Below are 15,915 nucleotides of genomic sequence, written 5' to 3'. Positions count from 1 at the left end.
ATTCTTAGATTGGTAACAAAGGCTGTCACATATCAATGGAGTATGGCATGGCAGACTTTGAGTTGACACCAACTGTTTCTTGGTCTTTTCATTTGAGACTTTGTCGCTTACACCTTTCCTGCTCACAGCTCACAGGCATACCTGAAAGAATCTTATTTATCTCATGGCATACTACAACTTATTTGAACAGCATTTTAATTGTAGTCAAGATTTCAAAGTAATCTTTCAATTAATACATTCTGACTTGAGTTTGAATCGATGTTTACTCTGGAGATTGTTTCATTTAAAACTGAAACAGCAAACTGCACTGCCCTGCTACTGGCATCAGACAACATACCTTCATAAGAGGTGTTCTGCTGGAATTGTCTCCTTTGTTCAACTTGGCCTTCCATGATATCAATTCTTCTACAATTGCAGTATGTCCCCGGCTACATGAAAGATGTAGCGGTGTTCTGAAATTTTAAAACGGGCACATCAACAAATAATCAATACAATCGGGCATTAATTTCATGGTAACATGAAATGTTTACAAATGTGTTTGCTGCTGGTTTGTTGAGGATCTCAACAGCTTCCTCTGACTGGCACAAAATTATACTATTTGAACCCCAGTCTTGCGATTTAACAACAAAGCACAACGCCACCATGATCCTAGTGCCCTCTAAGCCCAAGTAGTCCCAATGTTGGTCGACGACATGGTGCATGGAACCGATGATAGTATAGTCATCCACTTGACTGATTGAGTGATTGATCATGTTGATTGTCACGATTGGGAACATGACGAAGTTGGGGGTTTTGACTTGACATTCCGATTCCTGTCACTTCAGTGCACTATAGGCTATATATTGCATGTATTGTTTGTTTGATGAACTGTCAGATTCATTTTTCACCTGGACACAGATTTGTACATTGATCACAAATTACCTTCGAAGCGTATAACAAAGGAACAGTTTTATCACTTTTATGACCAGAACTTCGGTCATTCTTACCTATTTTCCTTATCCAAAGGGGAGGCATCTTTCTTGGCAAGTTGCTTCACCTTTGACAAATCTCCAGTCCAAGCCGCCTTGTGTAACTTCGGTAAATCCTTTTCCCTGAGGTCATAGCCAACTGTTATTGAGGAGCCCCCTGCAGCGGATCCTACTGAAGCTGTATCCGAGGCATTGGACTTTTTACTCTTCCCAATTTTGAGAAATTTCTTCATTTTGGTTCAATTCACGACCGGAATTCGAGTGTTGTCCGCCATTGGGCATTTAAATGTAAACAAAGCCTCGTTTTCAGGTGAGCAAGTCGGTGCAAGACACTAATCCGTCAGATGGCGGTGCGGCAGTTCGACCACGTGCATTTGTTTACTAACAATGTCCTTGACAACCAGTTTTGTAAACACATGCACATGGCAAGGCTGCTCCCACCCTTGACACAGCAAATGACATTGTTGCGATTGTTTAATGATCAGGAATGGAAAGTGAGGGAATCACCACAGCTGTCACCACTTTCAAATAGAATCCTGTAGCCTTTTGTTGAAAAACAAGTCTCTTCGTAGAGTGTCACCCTCAGAATGTCATATCTTGAGTCGGAAATCAGCAAAACATGGTCTGTTTGTCACAACAGCTCCGGATGAGACACATGTTTTGGAGATGGTCCCAACCCTAGAGAAGACAAAACAGATACTGGGTCTACAGGATCTCTTGTCATGTAGACTTATTCCATCAGACATGCTCTTGCTTCTCTGGGCGATTACCAAACATTGCCCCAATCTGTCCAAAATTCACTCTATGATTAGTCAGTAGCGAATTTCTGAGCTAGTACCAAGGGGCGTTGTGATAAAACAAAGATCTCCTGTGTGTCAGGGATAATCAACTCTCAAACCCATCTGTTTCCATGGTAGTAAATTACTAATCAAAGACACGATATAAATATAATTCTCATTTATTTTGATATCACAGACAAATCTGTATGTTCTCAAACTACATAAGTGTCACACTGGTTCCTTGGACGGACTGCCATGAATTAATATACAAATATAAACAAACTGTGACATTTCCTTGCTTTGGAAAATAAACCAATTCTCAAAATTTAACTCAATCAAATCAAAAATATGTAAATAAATATATGTACAAAGAAAAAACGATCAATTTATTAGGCCAAATGTTCCTTATTTATTGGTTAAGTGCCAGCCTAGCATAATCCCGAGACTAATTGGCACAGGACGGATTGTGATCAAATTAACACAAATTTAATCATAAAGCAATTCTCAAATATTGACTTTCTTGTACGCAGTTAACTGTAGCCATATGTATCAATGCAAACATCATGGACGGATAAACTGTAAATATACCAATGACAGCTGGGGTAAAAATAACTTTGTCCAATAAATTATCACTGTTTGCATCTTCCAAATCAGCCATGTTCTGTTTTGTAAGCAGATGGAATGTCAGTGTAATAGGAATCTTTACAAATTTACAAAATTATCACAAAAGTATGAAATGACAGCAACTAATCTTATAACATGAAAAAAATCAAGTAAATCAGTCTATGTACAACAACTATCATCATCAACAACATACAATACAAAATATTTTACAACAATTTGGACGGAAATACATGTATGGGTACCTACATGTATACTCAAACTGAACTGCTAGTTCAGTCCACTTAAATAATGATACACATTTGCATTTCTGTCTAAACAAGGGCATAATGCATGGCATATTTTCAATCAGTCCCAATTTCAAAGAACAAGAAGCGAGAGACCTTCACTGTGTAAAGTATTTGGTCCTATAGAACTAATAACTGAAAGTACAACAGACAGCTTGCCAAGTAGGCCTGCAGTGCTGAATTATGAGCCAAGATAAGATTGGATTTTAACACAATATATCCTTGTGTTTGAAACGTTATCACAGTAGATGGAAGACCGCTGCCAAAAAGTTCTGAATTTGACTTTGAGAAGCCTTTTAGTCATCAAGCTGACACAGAAGAGCCGTTCCTCTCTTGATCCAATGCTGCACTGGCTTTTCACTGTTAATCATGATAGCTAGGACGAAATTTGTGGAGTGTCCAGTCGTTGAGAGCACACCCTTACGCTCACTCGTCTTGTAGACAGGGCACTTGTAGCGGTTTCTTGTCATGTCGATGTCTGATCGTTTTGCAGGTTTCAGCCAGATGATCGGCAAGTAATCGTAGAGAATCTTGGGTAATTGTTCAGCAAGGGAGTTCCTGAAAAGTATAGAGCGCAGATGAAGAGCATGTTGAATAAAATCGAGATAATTTTCATGCTATCATTAGCTTTAGGTGATAGTGAGCATCGCTGAAGTTTGTTGTTCACACCAGTTATAGACATGTACTTCCGTTTCCTAATCAATGTCGACAAATAAAGCTTGACTTACGTTTTCCTGTCCCACCTGGCGCCATCCACAAACAGGCCAACAATGTAGGCACCATCACTAGGGAATTCGTCCTTGTCTTCAACATCTAGCACCTGTAAAAATATTGAAAATGTAATAAGACATGCTGCTACCAGTTTATATCAGCTTGAAGGAACAGGCTACGTGCTTATAGCATTACGTTTGAACGAGCTTAACACAACGATGTGTATAAACTGATAAAAGTGGGTAGACTTATTCAAATTTGCAGACATGAACGGCCTAAAGGCAAGTATGTTGCTAAACGTGATGATCTAACTGTGAAGAAGGAGAGTAACAGTGTTTCAGAATATGTGTTTGTTCCATACATCCCTTGGTTTTTGTGAGGTAACCTAGCAGTGAAAATAGTCCATCATTTTTCAAACTATGAACCTGGTCACATTTGTGGGACAAAGTTTGAGTCGAAAAACTTTGGTGCTTAAAGTTGGTGAGTTTAGTGATACAGGACGGTCAATCATTGGTAAAATGTGACCATAGTGACAAAAGGTGATGGGCAAATCATGCCAGTAAAGAATTTAATTCTGTACCCCAGTTCGTCTTATTTCCCTCTGCAGGACCTGTAAATGATATATCACAGCTTAATCCAAGAGAACTGCAGAAACTGGCCAAAAACAGGCAGAGATGGTGAGGTTTCATTGATAGGCTTCAGCAAGACTGAAAGTAAGTTCAGTAAATCAAGCATGTCGAAGAACATTCAGAACAAGTTTATAACCACTAATGCAAAGAAGCTAGTGGTTATCTTACCTCAAAGTCAAAGCCCAACAAATCAATGGGTATCGTGTATTTCCTGGCGTAGTTCTGCATCACACCGGTCAAGAAAGCTTGGGTGAAGAAGAAGCCGGACACCCAGTACACTATGGGCTTGCCATTGTCGTACCATTTCTGAAAATTGAACAAGTTATTAGAAAAAATAGTAGCAAATAAAAGTGTATGAAGCAACATGCATGCAACATAATGTTTGCAAACAAGTATCTAGGTGAGGTTTACATCACATCAAACAGTTACCAGTTGTACCATAGGAGCTACAAGCCCATCCTACTAATGGAGGCAAATCTCTCCACACAAAAGTTCTGCTCATAGTTACCTGCAAGAACTTCAGCCTCTCTAAGAAGTCATTTACGTAGCTTCCAAGTGGCTTGAGTGATGGGTAGGATCTCTTTGCCCAAATAGCGGGCACTTTACCAATCAAAAGACTTGTGGCAAGGCCTTCAAGGTCCGCAGACATGACCACGAGACCTTTGATGGCCTTCTGTAGATTCAAGAGACTAGATCGGATGATCTGCAGTAATCTGTAAGAGAAGAAGCAAAGAAAAAGTATAAAATTCCTGTATACTACAATTGGGATCTTTGTAGCGGAGTAGTTAGAGCGCCAGGCTCAAAATCAGTGTTAAAGTTCTTCCTCAACTTACTTGTTGAAGCGCTCCATCTCTTGCACCAGGACAGTGTTCATGCTCTCATTGTAGACAACAGGATACTTCTTGATGGCTTCCTCCAGGTCGTAGTCTTTGGGCAGCTGGAAAATATGAGATGATATTAGACAAAGATTTGGTCTAGTGGCCAAATGACATTTGAAAAGAAGTGTGTACATGTAGGTATACATTTCTGTGGTTTGAAATACAGAGCTCCCTAATTGAGTTTTGCTAATCAACAATAATCGGCAATGATTCTCCACTTACCTTGCCCAGAATATCTGAGGCGATGTCATAGAGGGTGTCATCTGACTTGCCCCCACCTCCGCCACCCATCTGGCCAAGAGTGAGGAGAACAGAATCAAACAGCAGTTTGGTCTCCTGCAGCTCCTTAGAGATGTCCACATTCTCATGCATGCCAAATACTTCTGGGTTCTGCTGATTGGGCAAGTTCTGAAAATCGATGAAAGACCAGGTTAACAGAAGATTCATAGTGTCACTTTTTATGTGGTGCATATCACTTGTCATACATACTGTCAAAATGCTTTACAAATTGCTTCTGCAACAGTTGGTTTCTTAAACCTACCTTGATGAATGTAACATATTCCTCATAAGTATCCTTCTGGGGTGAATAATATATTCCGCTTGGCGAGAATTTATATTTGGTCTCTGAGATAATGAGCGGGGTATAGAAGTCATTCAGGCAAGTCAGGAGATAGCGACGATCCCAATCGTCTGTGACACGGCCACCGTAGTTACATTCTCCGGTCAGATAGGCAATAGCTTCGTACGGGACGTCGTCGTATTGGTTGATGAACATCTGAAGGTGAAATAAGGAAAACATTAGATATAACATGACAGAAAGATATACTTCAGAAAGATTTGCTTAGAACTCACAGGCGAATTAATCAGGAGGTTTCCTCTGTAAACTCTACTAGCTTGTAATGCTACTTGTAATCTAAGTAATAGCTTTATCATTAGGAAATCCACCGACTCTCACCTGGAGTTGTCTGACCGAGATCCTAAGATCCGACTCATTGAATCCATAGGCGATGTTCCAACCGAGGGGTCCAAACTTTCTCCTCTCCTGGACCAGAGCATGGAAGAAACACAAGCCAAACAACAGCTTTTGGAAAACCTGGAAACAAAGGAAGATGATAGTCAGAAACAGATGTCAATTCTTCCTCTTCGTCACAGATGATTTTGGAAACCTTGAGACCCAAAGCGATGTCTCTTGACCAAACGTCAGTGCATCGGAGGTGTTGCAATCAAGTGTCTGGCGATCACAATGGCAGTTCCGCACGTCACTTACACCTTGGACTGATCGAACATGTCAAAGTGAGATAAGATTTTGAAATGACTTGTTTACAATGTCACGAACCTGTTCCTTGTCTACGCATCCTGAATAGAACTCCTCATCACTGATTGGATCATTCAAATAGGACTGGAGCAAGTTCTGACGCAGACCAGTAGGTGGCTCATTCGTCATCTTGACACCATTCTGCAGCACAGTCACAGGGAATTTATCTGAGGGATAACTGGTCAGCCAGAGCCTAAAGTCTGGATGGACACTCTCGGGGACGAATTCCTCGCAGGTCTTTTCCAGTGGGGTCATCCATGAGACAGCCAAGTGACAGTTTTGGAGAAGTACCCATGAACCTTCTTGTTTTGCATTTGCTATCATCTTGGATGCAATTGGACCCTTAAAATGAAACAGAACAAGAAAAGTTAAGTCTCCAACATCAAATGACATAAAATCAACACCAAAGAGGTATTTATTGTCTCCTGATTCTTCTTGAGATAACATTTGAGTTCAAGGAATAAATTCAATGCGATTCTGTCCTTGCCCACAACATGCCACCATCAATGGAGGTCTTTCCTGTCCAATTTCAAGACAGAAGTGTATTCCTTACCTGTCCCTGACCAAGGGAAATGGAGTTGAACTTGTTCCCACCAAAACCTTTGTCCTCTGCAAACTTCAGGAGACCCATGGTCGGATCTGCTCCAGGTGACAGCACAAAGATGAGAGGCGCACAACAATTGGAGTCAAGGTAACTCCTTGCCAGATCAAATGGCGGCGGCTCCACAAATTTCTTCCCAAGTTTCTCCTGGACGAAGTTGGTGATGGCCGGGATGACCTTGTCTGGGCGGATGCAGCGGAGCACGATCATTCGCTGGAAATCGTTGAGTTTCGTCTGCCACTGTCCTGGTAGCTCATACTCGTGAGGATCCTTGCTGTCGTACATCTTCCTCCATTCTTTGATGTTAGCTACGAAGTGATCCCTGAAAATAGAACATTTGATATCGTCAATGAAGCTATCTTTCCTTCCCACCTTCACTAACCTTGAGTAGCAGATGTGAATTTACAAATCACCTTACATAGCGTATAATCTAAAGCACAGAACTAAGTCTCAGACAAAATGCCCCCCCCCCACAAAAACCTCTCTCAGCTCTCAAACTTGTTTGTTGTTCATACTCCCTCATATTTTCGGTGAATTTCATGAAAAAACACATGGTTAATGGTGTACTTGGCCAAGTTCAGCATTTGAGCGGGATTGTACACAAGGTGTGTACAGAACCAGAACTCCAAACTAGGAGCCCATCAATCAGTCAGCCATATTACCCATCTTACTCACCTGAATCCCTTGTAGATGGACATGTCATTCATCCTGCAGATCTCATCCCAACTCTTGTCAGAGAGCCAGGAGGAATCTGGGTTGGGAATTTTGTTTTCAAGACCTATGCCCCCTGTCAAGAAGAACAGGTACTCATCTTGATTCAGTTCACCTTTGGCTCTGTAATGAGAATAAAAAGTTGACAATTATATTAAAGTCATGACAATATGAGTTAATTTTTCTTCACTGATGGGCACTCAGAAATCCAGCCAGCTTTACACATAGGCGTAGCCGGGATCTACAGGGAGGGGGTTATTTTTGAGATGTAAAAAGGGCCATTTTGAAATCCCAAAGGATTTTCTCTGCCAATTTCAACGATTTTTGCCTTGATATAGAAAGGACCAAGGATGAATTTGTCTCTGCACATACCATTACTCTTATCAACTGAAATCACTAATCAGGAGCCATGATTATGAAACAAATGACAAGACAATTACGCGTCAATCCCTCAACCAAAACTTTACAGTATTGATATGATATTATAAATTCGTGTTATGAGAACAAACAATCTCGAAAAAGTTAACTTTGAATGAAAAATAAGAATCAAAATGAAATAAGATTATAAGAATTATTCAAATAATATTTGGAAAAAACTGCAATAAAAGTGAATAAAACAAACATTCAATTTACAAACCAGCTGCAAATGTAAACACTTCATGAAGAAGCTGGTATGAAAATAAACAATGAGTTTTACTTTTTGTTAGCGGTGTGAAATACTCACCCTACAATACCGGATCTGTGCAAGAGAATGTTACATTTATTAGATAAGGGTACAGGGTGCAAGGGATTCAGATCATCTGCAAATGATTATGACTGACGACTTGTATTCACATCAAAATGCTCATTAACTCACAATGTACACTTTGAGACAAATCCATGAGATTGGGACTTGTATCCAATTACATCTCACATGAGATGACTAATAGAAATCACACTTTAAAACGATTCCAAGAATGAACTATCAGGAAATATGAAATTATCATTTGCAGAAAATCTTGGACTTGGTGCAAGTAAGGTAGAAAGCTACCAAACATACAGAAGGGAATTTATGCATAGCAGGACACAACAGATGTGTTGAAGCAATTACGTGCAGCTACTTGATTCAAATGGTGAATTAGTTAGCATTTTTTTCAAATGTTCCTCTGCCACCTTTCACATTGTTCTTGACTCCTATTCATTGAATTGAGATAGAAATTGTTCCCGTCTTGGCCCTTTGAACAACTACCTCACCTTATAGTCAGAACTAATCAAGAGTTTATGCATAAGTTCAACTCAAAAATCACGTTAAAACTGCTGACCTTTGGCTCTTAGCCAACCCAGCTCACAACTTTTCAAGAAACCTTCAGTATCAATTTGTTGTGGAATAATCTTTCTGACACCAACTTGCAATAAACTATATCACAATCGACCGACCGTCCACATGTATCTGATTAAAAAAAACTTCCAGTTGTCTTCAAAATCTTGTCTTTTTGAGAAAAGTGCAACTTTCTTATAAAAAATCAAGGAATCCAATCTGACAAAGATGAGAAAATTCCAATGAACAGTTTCACAACACAGGACACACATGAACACGTGTCATACTTACAACAGCAGTTTGCTACACAGGATAAAGGAAAACAGGAGTTTGTCCTTCTCGAACAACGACCGACAGACATTCGTGTACAAGTTGTACGTGAAGTGGTCGGAGAGATAGCGTAAACGGCGCTCGAGGATCTTGGACTTGTTGCTGGAATAAGACGGTGAGGAATATGGCGGGTTAGTATCTACGCAGCTAACTATGAGAATCAGTGCTTGTGACGGCCAAGGTTTATTCACATCCGGGGTCAAGGTATTCCAGGTGTGCGGGCCTGTTTTGGGGCTAGGCTTTGTACAAGTGGAGATATGGACAGTTTATAGGGAGGGAGAGGGGTAGGGGGTCGGGACTACTTCTGGATTGGCAGATGCTGGAAAAGAAGGGTCTATGAACAGCATTGACTCAGTTCTTAGGCTGTGATTTATCTCCATTTCTGTTAAAAGACTCTTCTTGAAACCTATTTCTCAAGGATCAAAATATATCAACCTACTTTGACTGGTTTGAAAACTGACTACTTCCATTCCATAGCACGATAAATCACAGCCTAAAAGCCAAGCCAAGAAAATATACCATCACCTGAGGTCTGCATTAACTATAGGCCCTGGGGTAGGGTGCTATGTGGCTTGGACACTAGATGTCCCCTACTGGAGGTAGAGCCAACTAGACCATACTTACAAGAAAATGTTTGCACACAATAGGAACGAGAACAACAGTTTGTCCTTCGCAAACAAAGATCGACAAACATTTTCATAGAGATTGTATTGGAAGTGATCTTTCAAGTAGCGCAGTCTCTTGTCCAGAATTTTGGACTTATTGCTGAAAATGGCAAAGTTAGTGATGATGAAATGAGGAAGAAAATAATGCAAATTAGTACCATTGATACAGAACTTCAAGAGGTAAGTTCAGGTGACATAAATGACATTGTCGCTACTTAGCAAAGTCACACGTACTGGAAAAAGTCGGCCACCCTCATAAGGGGTTCAAAAGATGTGAAGAGCTTCTCTATAGCTTGAAAATGGGCAACATATGATGTCACAAATGTTCAAAGCTACATTCAATTTAATACTTTTGCCCATACATGCATGGAAGACTTCAAACATACCTGTCTTGAATGGAGTTGATATACAAATTGACAAACCAGGTCAATGAGTATTGGTACATAGGGTCGATGTTTGGCAGATCGGCAATAGAGAAGAACAGAATTGACGAGTGTTTAGCGATCGGTCGATATCCCATGCGGGACACATCAATCTTCTTCTCTGTTTCATCAGCAATCTGGAAAAATTAAATTAATTTTGAGGAAACTGTGACCAAGACCAGCACTTCTCTCCCTGACAGCCAGCTTAAGGCTACCAAACTGCCAGAACTGAACTCAAAGCTTACTCCATGAAATCAGCTTCTCCCTAATTGAGGACTCCTCGATATGATGTGTGACTGATTCTGATCATAATAGCAACTACTTTACCTTTTGCTTCTTTGAGATTTCATCGGAGAGGACCTTGGAGTGATCAAGGATCTGGATGGCCGACTCATCCTCTAGAATGTTGCCCTCAGATGCCGACAACGTGAATAGGATCTTATCCTCAATCTCCTTCAGTTGTTTCCTGTTCGCTGCACTCTGGATGATCATAGCTTGACGCTCTTCCTCGAGCTCAGGCCTAAAATACAACAGGGCAGGAGAAGAGTTCAATTACGAACGAATGATAAAGGAGAGAAAGCAATTAGCTAAGTAATGCAGACTGTGCACATTGACTCCAGACTGATGGTGTTGAGTAAATCTTCAATTCGGGACTTAAATTTACAGATCCAGTGTGTCTCGCATTTTGAGGTTGCATATACGGATTACTCACTTTTCCTTTGCAACCACGATACCCAGCAACTGGTCCTCCAAACCCTCGGGCGTAATCATGAAATTCAGTAGCGACACCTTTGTGGCAATCTCGGGTAGATAGTGAGGATTACGCAGCTTCGTCGTGATGTAGAAACGGAAATCTTGACTGTATTCAATCACGTTCTCTCCCAGACGGATCATGTCGATGCCACCTATGGGACAGAAAGGAAAAAGGTTTGATAAAGGGCTCTTAGCAAATGCGTTTGGTACATGTAGTTGCAACAACCAATCCCTGACCCACGTTAGTACACAGAGTCTCAAGATCAGAAACATATAAGCAAGAATAAATACTCCAGTATAGTGGCCATGGTAGTCAAGACCAGTGTCATAAATGCTACAATGACTTACCTATTCTTTTTTCTAAATTTTGACAAAACGCATTTGGCAGAACGCAAGACAGATGCTCTGCACCCCTGCACCTGCACCTTTTCATTATAAAAAGTACTACTCTATCAAGTCTTTACAATGTACTATTTATATTAGAAATGAAAATACAAATTAGACAAAAAATGTCTGTTTTCAAAGATATTAGCACAGAAGAAATACCGTTAGGTATCTGAAGAAGGCGGGGGAAAAATATATAGAGATTTCTATTTCTACTTCTATGCATGACCTAAATGACAGTGTGGAGACACACTCTCAAGAGACAGATTACCCATCAAGGAGTATTATACGATGATATCAAGGAGTATCATACAATATAGGAGTATCATACAATTTGAAGGATTATCATACAATATCAAGGAGTATCTAAGGAAACAAAAGTGCATCATACAATACCAAGGAGTATCATACAATATCAAAGAGTATATATGAGACAAAGGTGCATCATACAATACCAAGGAGTACCATACAATATCAAGAAGTATCAAAAAAATAATCCATTCACAAGACTGAGGAAGGTCCATGGATAACCTTCTTGACGAGAGGGTGACTGAAGATTATCCAATAAACCTGGGGAATTTCATCAAGTACTCTGAAATGGATTACAGACTAAGATTACAGGAGAACTTCTCCTACAGGAGGAATCGTCAACTTGTAATCCATTTCCAAGCTTTGCTAAAATGTTAATGGGTGGCTTTACATTTCCTTGCTCCCTCCCAAAGGTTATGATATTAGACCCTCTGATACATAGTCAAATGTTATTCAGACATTGGTACAGACCCTTGTCTTTATTTTCATGCTATTTAAATTTAATTCTTTCATCTATATCATCATAAAGAATAAGATGAAAAATATTTTAATGAAGAAATGTAAAGCCCTCACAGTCTAGGAATGCAAGATATATACAGCAAGTTTCTTGACAAAATACCAATACCACCCATGAAAGCGCTTGTCTTGGGGAAAAAAGGCGCCACTTATAGGCACTTACCCATTGACGCTGTTTGAACACAACAAAATGAATGTTAGTAATAAAGGAAAACAGAAGGAACACATGCAACTATATCTTAACCCCTTTGCAGTGCAACCAACTTTTTCATACATGTAGAAGTCAGTCAATAGCATTTTGCCAGCGATCTTGACAAAAAACAACATCTGCATCTCCTTCTCCACTGAAAGATCATAACATCTGCAGCATCTTTTTGTAACCGAGATCTTTAAACTATATAGCAAGCAAAACAAAGCTGGAAAACTGTCGAACTCAGATTCTATGATTCTATCAAAAGCCACACGGAAAACAGAAATCTAACAAAAGATAGGCGTCTGCTTACCTTGTTTGAACGTCTGCTTCAGCAGTAATGGTTCAAGGGATGGATCCAGTTCTTCTCCAACATTCTCCAGGATGATGGGGTTACCAAACGAGACACAGTTCTCCATGGTCCGCATGTAGTCAGAGTCTGTCAACTTGATTACGGAGAGCTGGAACTCCTTTTCCATGTTTTTGACCCATTTGTTTGCTTGGCCTTGAGGGTCAATCATCAACGGCCTGAAGGAAGAGGTTTTTTGTGTATTTGAGGGAGGAAGAAGTAATTGATAGACCTCTCTCAGTAATGTGATCAATTGGATACAAGCATTCTTGACTTGTTTTCTAGACCCCCAAAGTACGTCAACAACAAGATCAATGACAAGTATAGGTTGTTTGAGACGAGGTTGTCCGAGAGCGTGACCTTGCTTAACAGGTAGTGGCGGAAGGTTGAGATGTTTTAAATCACGAAATAAAAGCCTACCATCTTCTTGAATTGGCGACAATGACACCATTGTCAATTGAAAAGCTGTCCCGTGGCAATCCAAAGATGTTCCAGGCTTGAATCTTGATAGGTTCACCAAGAACCTTGCTCAGCGAGAAATCCTGGGAGCAGGGGATTTTCTTAGACTGGAAGGAAAATGTAATTGCATGAAATGAATTGAATGGGTCAACTGGGAGAAAGAATAGACAAGATTGACAATACAAAATTGATATGACAGAGAGCCAGAGGTTCATGTCACCTCCTCAAATATATCAGTTCCTGCAAGATCTTAAACAAGAACTTGATTATGGTGGCAGAGTAGGCCGAGTGCTTGAATCTATTTCAACAGTTTGGCAACACTTGTCAAAAACTTACCAAGCACATCTTTGCCCAGTCTCGCGTACACTCCTCACGGAATGCAGATGTAAATGGTCCAAGGTATGCAATCACTCCGGCAGAAATCAACACGTCTCCGGCAAGATTGTCATAAATGTTCTGCAGGTCAATCGCAGCCTTCGTCCAACGTTCCTTCTCACCACCCAGACCGCCGATCAACTTCTCCGCACGGACAAGCTTCTTGGCGCAGAGGTCAACCTGGAATTCAAGCTGTTCTTTCTTGTCTGTGGCCTCCTTGAATGACTGCTTCAGACTTGCCAGCCTGTCTTCAACAGCTTTGAGCTCAGCGCGTTTCTGATTCAGGGTAGCCATGGTTGTTGCTAACTCTGTTTCTGCCTCAGCGAGTTTGGCCTTCTTGGGCGCTACGACCTTTGCAACACGATCGTATATTTCCATTGCCAAGATCCATTTGCAGAGACCTTCAGCAGCAGACGATGCTTTTGCGACCTTGGGAGGGTCAAAGTCCGGATTGGGAATATACTCTTTGCGGATTTTCTGCATAACTGGAACCTGTCAAGAGAAATTTTTGAATTTGATGAGTAAAGTTTATACTTTAAACTGAAAAAAATTCATTCTTTGCCAATTGGTATCTTATTTTTCATCAAAATTGAAGAGAAGTCATCAGATTGTATCAGAATTATTCATGCCATCTCTCTCAAACTGTTAAAGAGTTGAAAACTGCACCTTCATCTGATGTTTTATACAGCCGTCAAAGACATCAGACTTCTACCCTCATCCTCCTCTTAGCCTGACAGTCCTTTCCACACTGGGTGAGGGTAATTGCACACTGCAAAAAGTCACCTTTCAACTTACTGGAATATTGTCCTTGTCATAGTCCTTCAACATCTGCAGGAAGGTCATGTCACCGAGGAGCTTCTTGGACGGGCCCCAGTAGTCAAGGATCTTGCCTCCAGTTCCTGCGGGATCATTGATCTTGTCCGGTTTAATATCCTTCATGACGCAAACAGCCGACATGACGAGTTTCACACCAGACGGTGGATTCTTCATGGACTTCACAATGGTAATATCTGCTGGTTTTAATGTATTCAAAGCAGCCAGGGCTGCCTCTAGCGCCGGAATGGCCTCAGCCAAATCAGCCTCGCAATCATCCTTCAAAGCCTTGGCCGCAGCTGCCTGCTCGTTAGCAATCTCCTCATCAGCGCGGACACGCTTGCTGACCTCCTCAACTTCAACAGATTCTTTTTCAATCACGATCATCATCTTTTCATTTTCAGCAGACGTCTTCACAAGCTGTGGTTGCAGCTCCTCAAGTTCAGTTTGCATAATCGCGACCTGCTCAGCGGAGAAAGCGAGTTTCTCTAAACCAACCACGTAACGTCTCTTGGCCTTCATTGTCTCGTCCTGTTTCTTTGTCAGCAAGGTCTTGAAGGCATTGATCAATTCCAAGTAAGATGTGGGAGTAACATAGTTATGTCGGCCGAGTTTTTCAAGATACCTGGAAGAAACAAATGAGTACCATTGCAACTGGGAAAGGAGGCAAAAATTTAGGCACATTTGGAATCATCGAATCATTTAGCTCAGTGTCATTCTAGTTTAGATAAAGTACACACATAGCTCTAATTTGGGACACTTAGGTGAAACAATTGTTCAGCTGTTTCTAGGATTAATAGGCACAAAACCTCTGACATTGAAGCGATATTTGTTTGTACTCACTTTTCAGACAGAATCCTGGCACTGGTGTGGAAGTATTGACAGATGTGTACAGTCTCGTGTCTCATGTCATCCTCCATGTCGACATTCTCCAAGAACTTATTCGCCACTCTCTCCAAAGCATCCTCTGGCCAAGCCTAAAAAGAAAAGAGAATTAGTTAGAAAACCACTCAAAAATGATCCTGTCATATTCAAAACTTCTTTCACAAGGAGTCGGCAAAAACGTTTTGCGGAGCTCATCCAAGTTTATCTTCATATTGGCAAAAAAGATATGAGAAATCGTATATGGAGACGATATTGCTCAAAATCTTTAGAATGATCAAATATTCGCTCTCAATTTCTTACCTGGAACCAATCAATTGTGCAACAATTAATCAGAGACGGGAACTGTCGAAGACGATTTCTAAAAGCATCGCCGATGGGACTGAAGGCGATGATCAGATGAAGATTCTCACGACACCTATTGATGAAGAATGCAAACAATGCCAGTGGGCTGAAGTCGGCGTTCTTGTCCCCTGCTTGGGCAGCTGGTCGGACAGCCTGAAATGGAAGAGTAAGCAATTGATCGGATGAAAAGACACACAAACATTGACCATGAACTGTTAGGCCGAAGTTACATAGACCTCATTCGTTCATTTCCCAGGACTCATTTTCCCCTTTTGCTTTCGTTCCCCTGTAAAAGCACGGCCTTGTGGCGTGCATTCACCGAGGAA

At 40.8% G+C, this 15,915-nt stretch overlaps 2 protein-coding genes across 20 annotated transcripts in view; both read right to left on the bottom strand.

Moving 5' to 3' along the window:
* The window catches only part of LOC135491514 (ankyrin repeat domain-containing protein 26-like), a 46,487-nt gene extending 45,252 nt beyond the window's left edge, over window positions 1-1,235 (bottom strand). For all 16 annotated transcript variants that reach the window (XM_064777441.1, XM_064777455.1, XM_064777445.1 and 13 more), the window contains exons 1-2: window positions 987-1,235; window positions 338-452 (exon numbers count right to left, since the gene is read on the bottom strand). In XM_064777441.1, the coding sequence (XP_064633511.1) occupies window positions 338-452; window positions 987-1,201 (330 nt within the window). In that variant the 5' untranslated portion in view covers window positions 1,202-1,235. The remainder of the gene's footprint in view (window positions 1-337; window positions 453-986) is intronic.
* Window positions 1,236-1,910: 675 nt separating this feature from the next.
* The window catches only part of LOC135491469 (dynein axonemal heavy chain 12-like), a 33,874-nt gene continuing 19,869 nt past the window's right edge, over window positions 1,911-15,915 (bottom strand). For 2 of the 4 annotated variants that reach the window (XM_064777364.1, XM_064777366.1), the window contains 21 exons: window positions 15,548-15,742; window positions 15,206-15,339; window positions 14,345-14,987; window positions 13,511-14,041; window positions 13,136-13,281; window positions 12,680-12,894; window positions 10,927-11,119; window positions 10,542-10,734; window positions 10,179-10,351; window positions 9,752-9,892; window positions 7,465-7,623; window positions 6,742-7,111; window positions 6,210-6,530; window positions 5,829-5,966; window positions 5,415-5,648; window positions 5,096-5,281; window positions 4,829-4,932; window positions 4,504-4,708; window positions 4,164-4,301; window positions 3,384-3,475; window positions 1,911-3,213 (listed from right to left, as the gene is read on the bottom strand). In XM_064777364.1, coding sequence (XP_064633434.1) covers window positions 2,952-3,213; window positions 3,384-3,475; window positions 4,164-4,301; window positions 4,504-4,708; window positions 4,829-4,932; window positions 5,096-5,281; window positions 5,415-5,648; window positions 5,829-5,966; window positions 6,210-6,530; window positions 6,742-7,111; window positions 7,465-7,623; window positions 9,752-9,892; window positions 10,179-10,351; window positions 10,542-10,734; window positions 10,927-11,119; window positions 12,680-12,894; window positions 13,136-13,281; window positions 13,511-14,041; window positions 14,345-14,987; window positions 15,206-15,339; window positions 15,548-15,742 — 4,773 coding nt within the window. In that variant the 3' untranslated portion in view covers window positions 1,911-2,951. Of the gene's footprint in view, window positions 3,214-3,383; window positions 3,476-4,163; window positions 4,302-4,503; window positions 4,709-4,828; window positions 4,933-5,095; window positions 5,282-5,414; window positions 5,649-5,828; window positions 5,967-6,209; window positions 6,531-6,741; window positions 7,112-7,464; window positions 7,624-9,088; window positions 9,230-9,751; window positions 9,893-10,178; window positions 10,352-10,541; window positions 10,735-10,926; window positions 11,120-12,679; window positions 12,895-13,135; window positions 13,282-13,510; window positions 14,042-14,344; window positions 14,988-15,205; window positions 15,340-15,547; window positions 15,743-15,915 lie in introns of all 4 variants that reach the window. The other 2 variants (XM_064777365.1, XM_064777367.1) reach the window with 1 other exon arrangement.

Source organism: Lineus longissimus, chromosome 7, assembly GCF_910592395.1.
Source record: "Lineus longissimus chromosome 7, tnLinLong1.2, whole genome shotgun sequence".
Taxonomy (NCBI): Eukaryota; Metazoa; Nemertea; class Pilidiophora; order Heteronemertea; family Lineidae; genus Lineus; species Lineus longissimus.
This window is presented reverse-complemented; position numbering and strand designations above follow the sequence as displayed.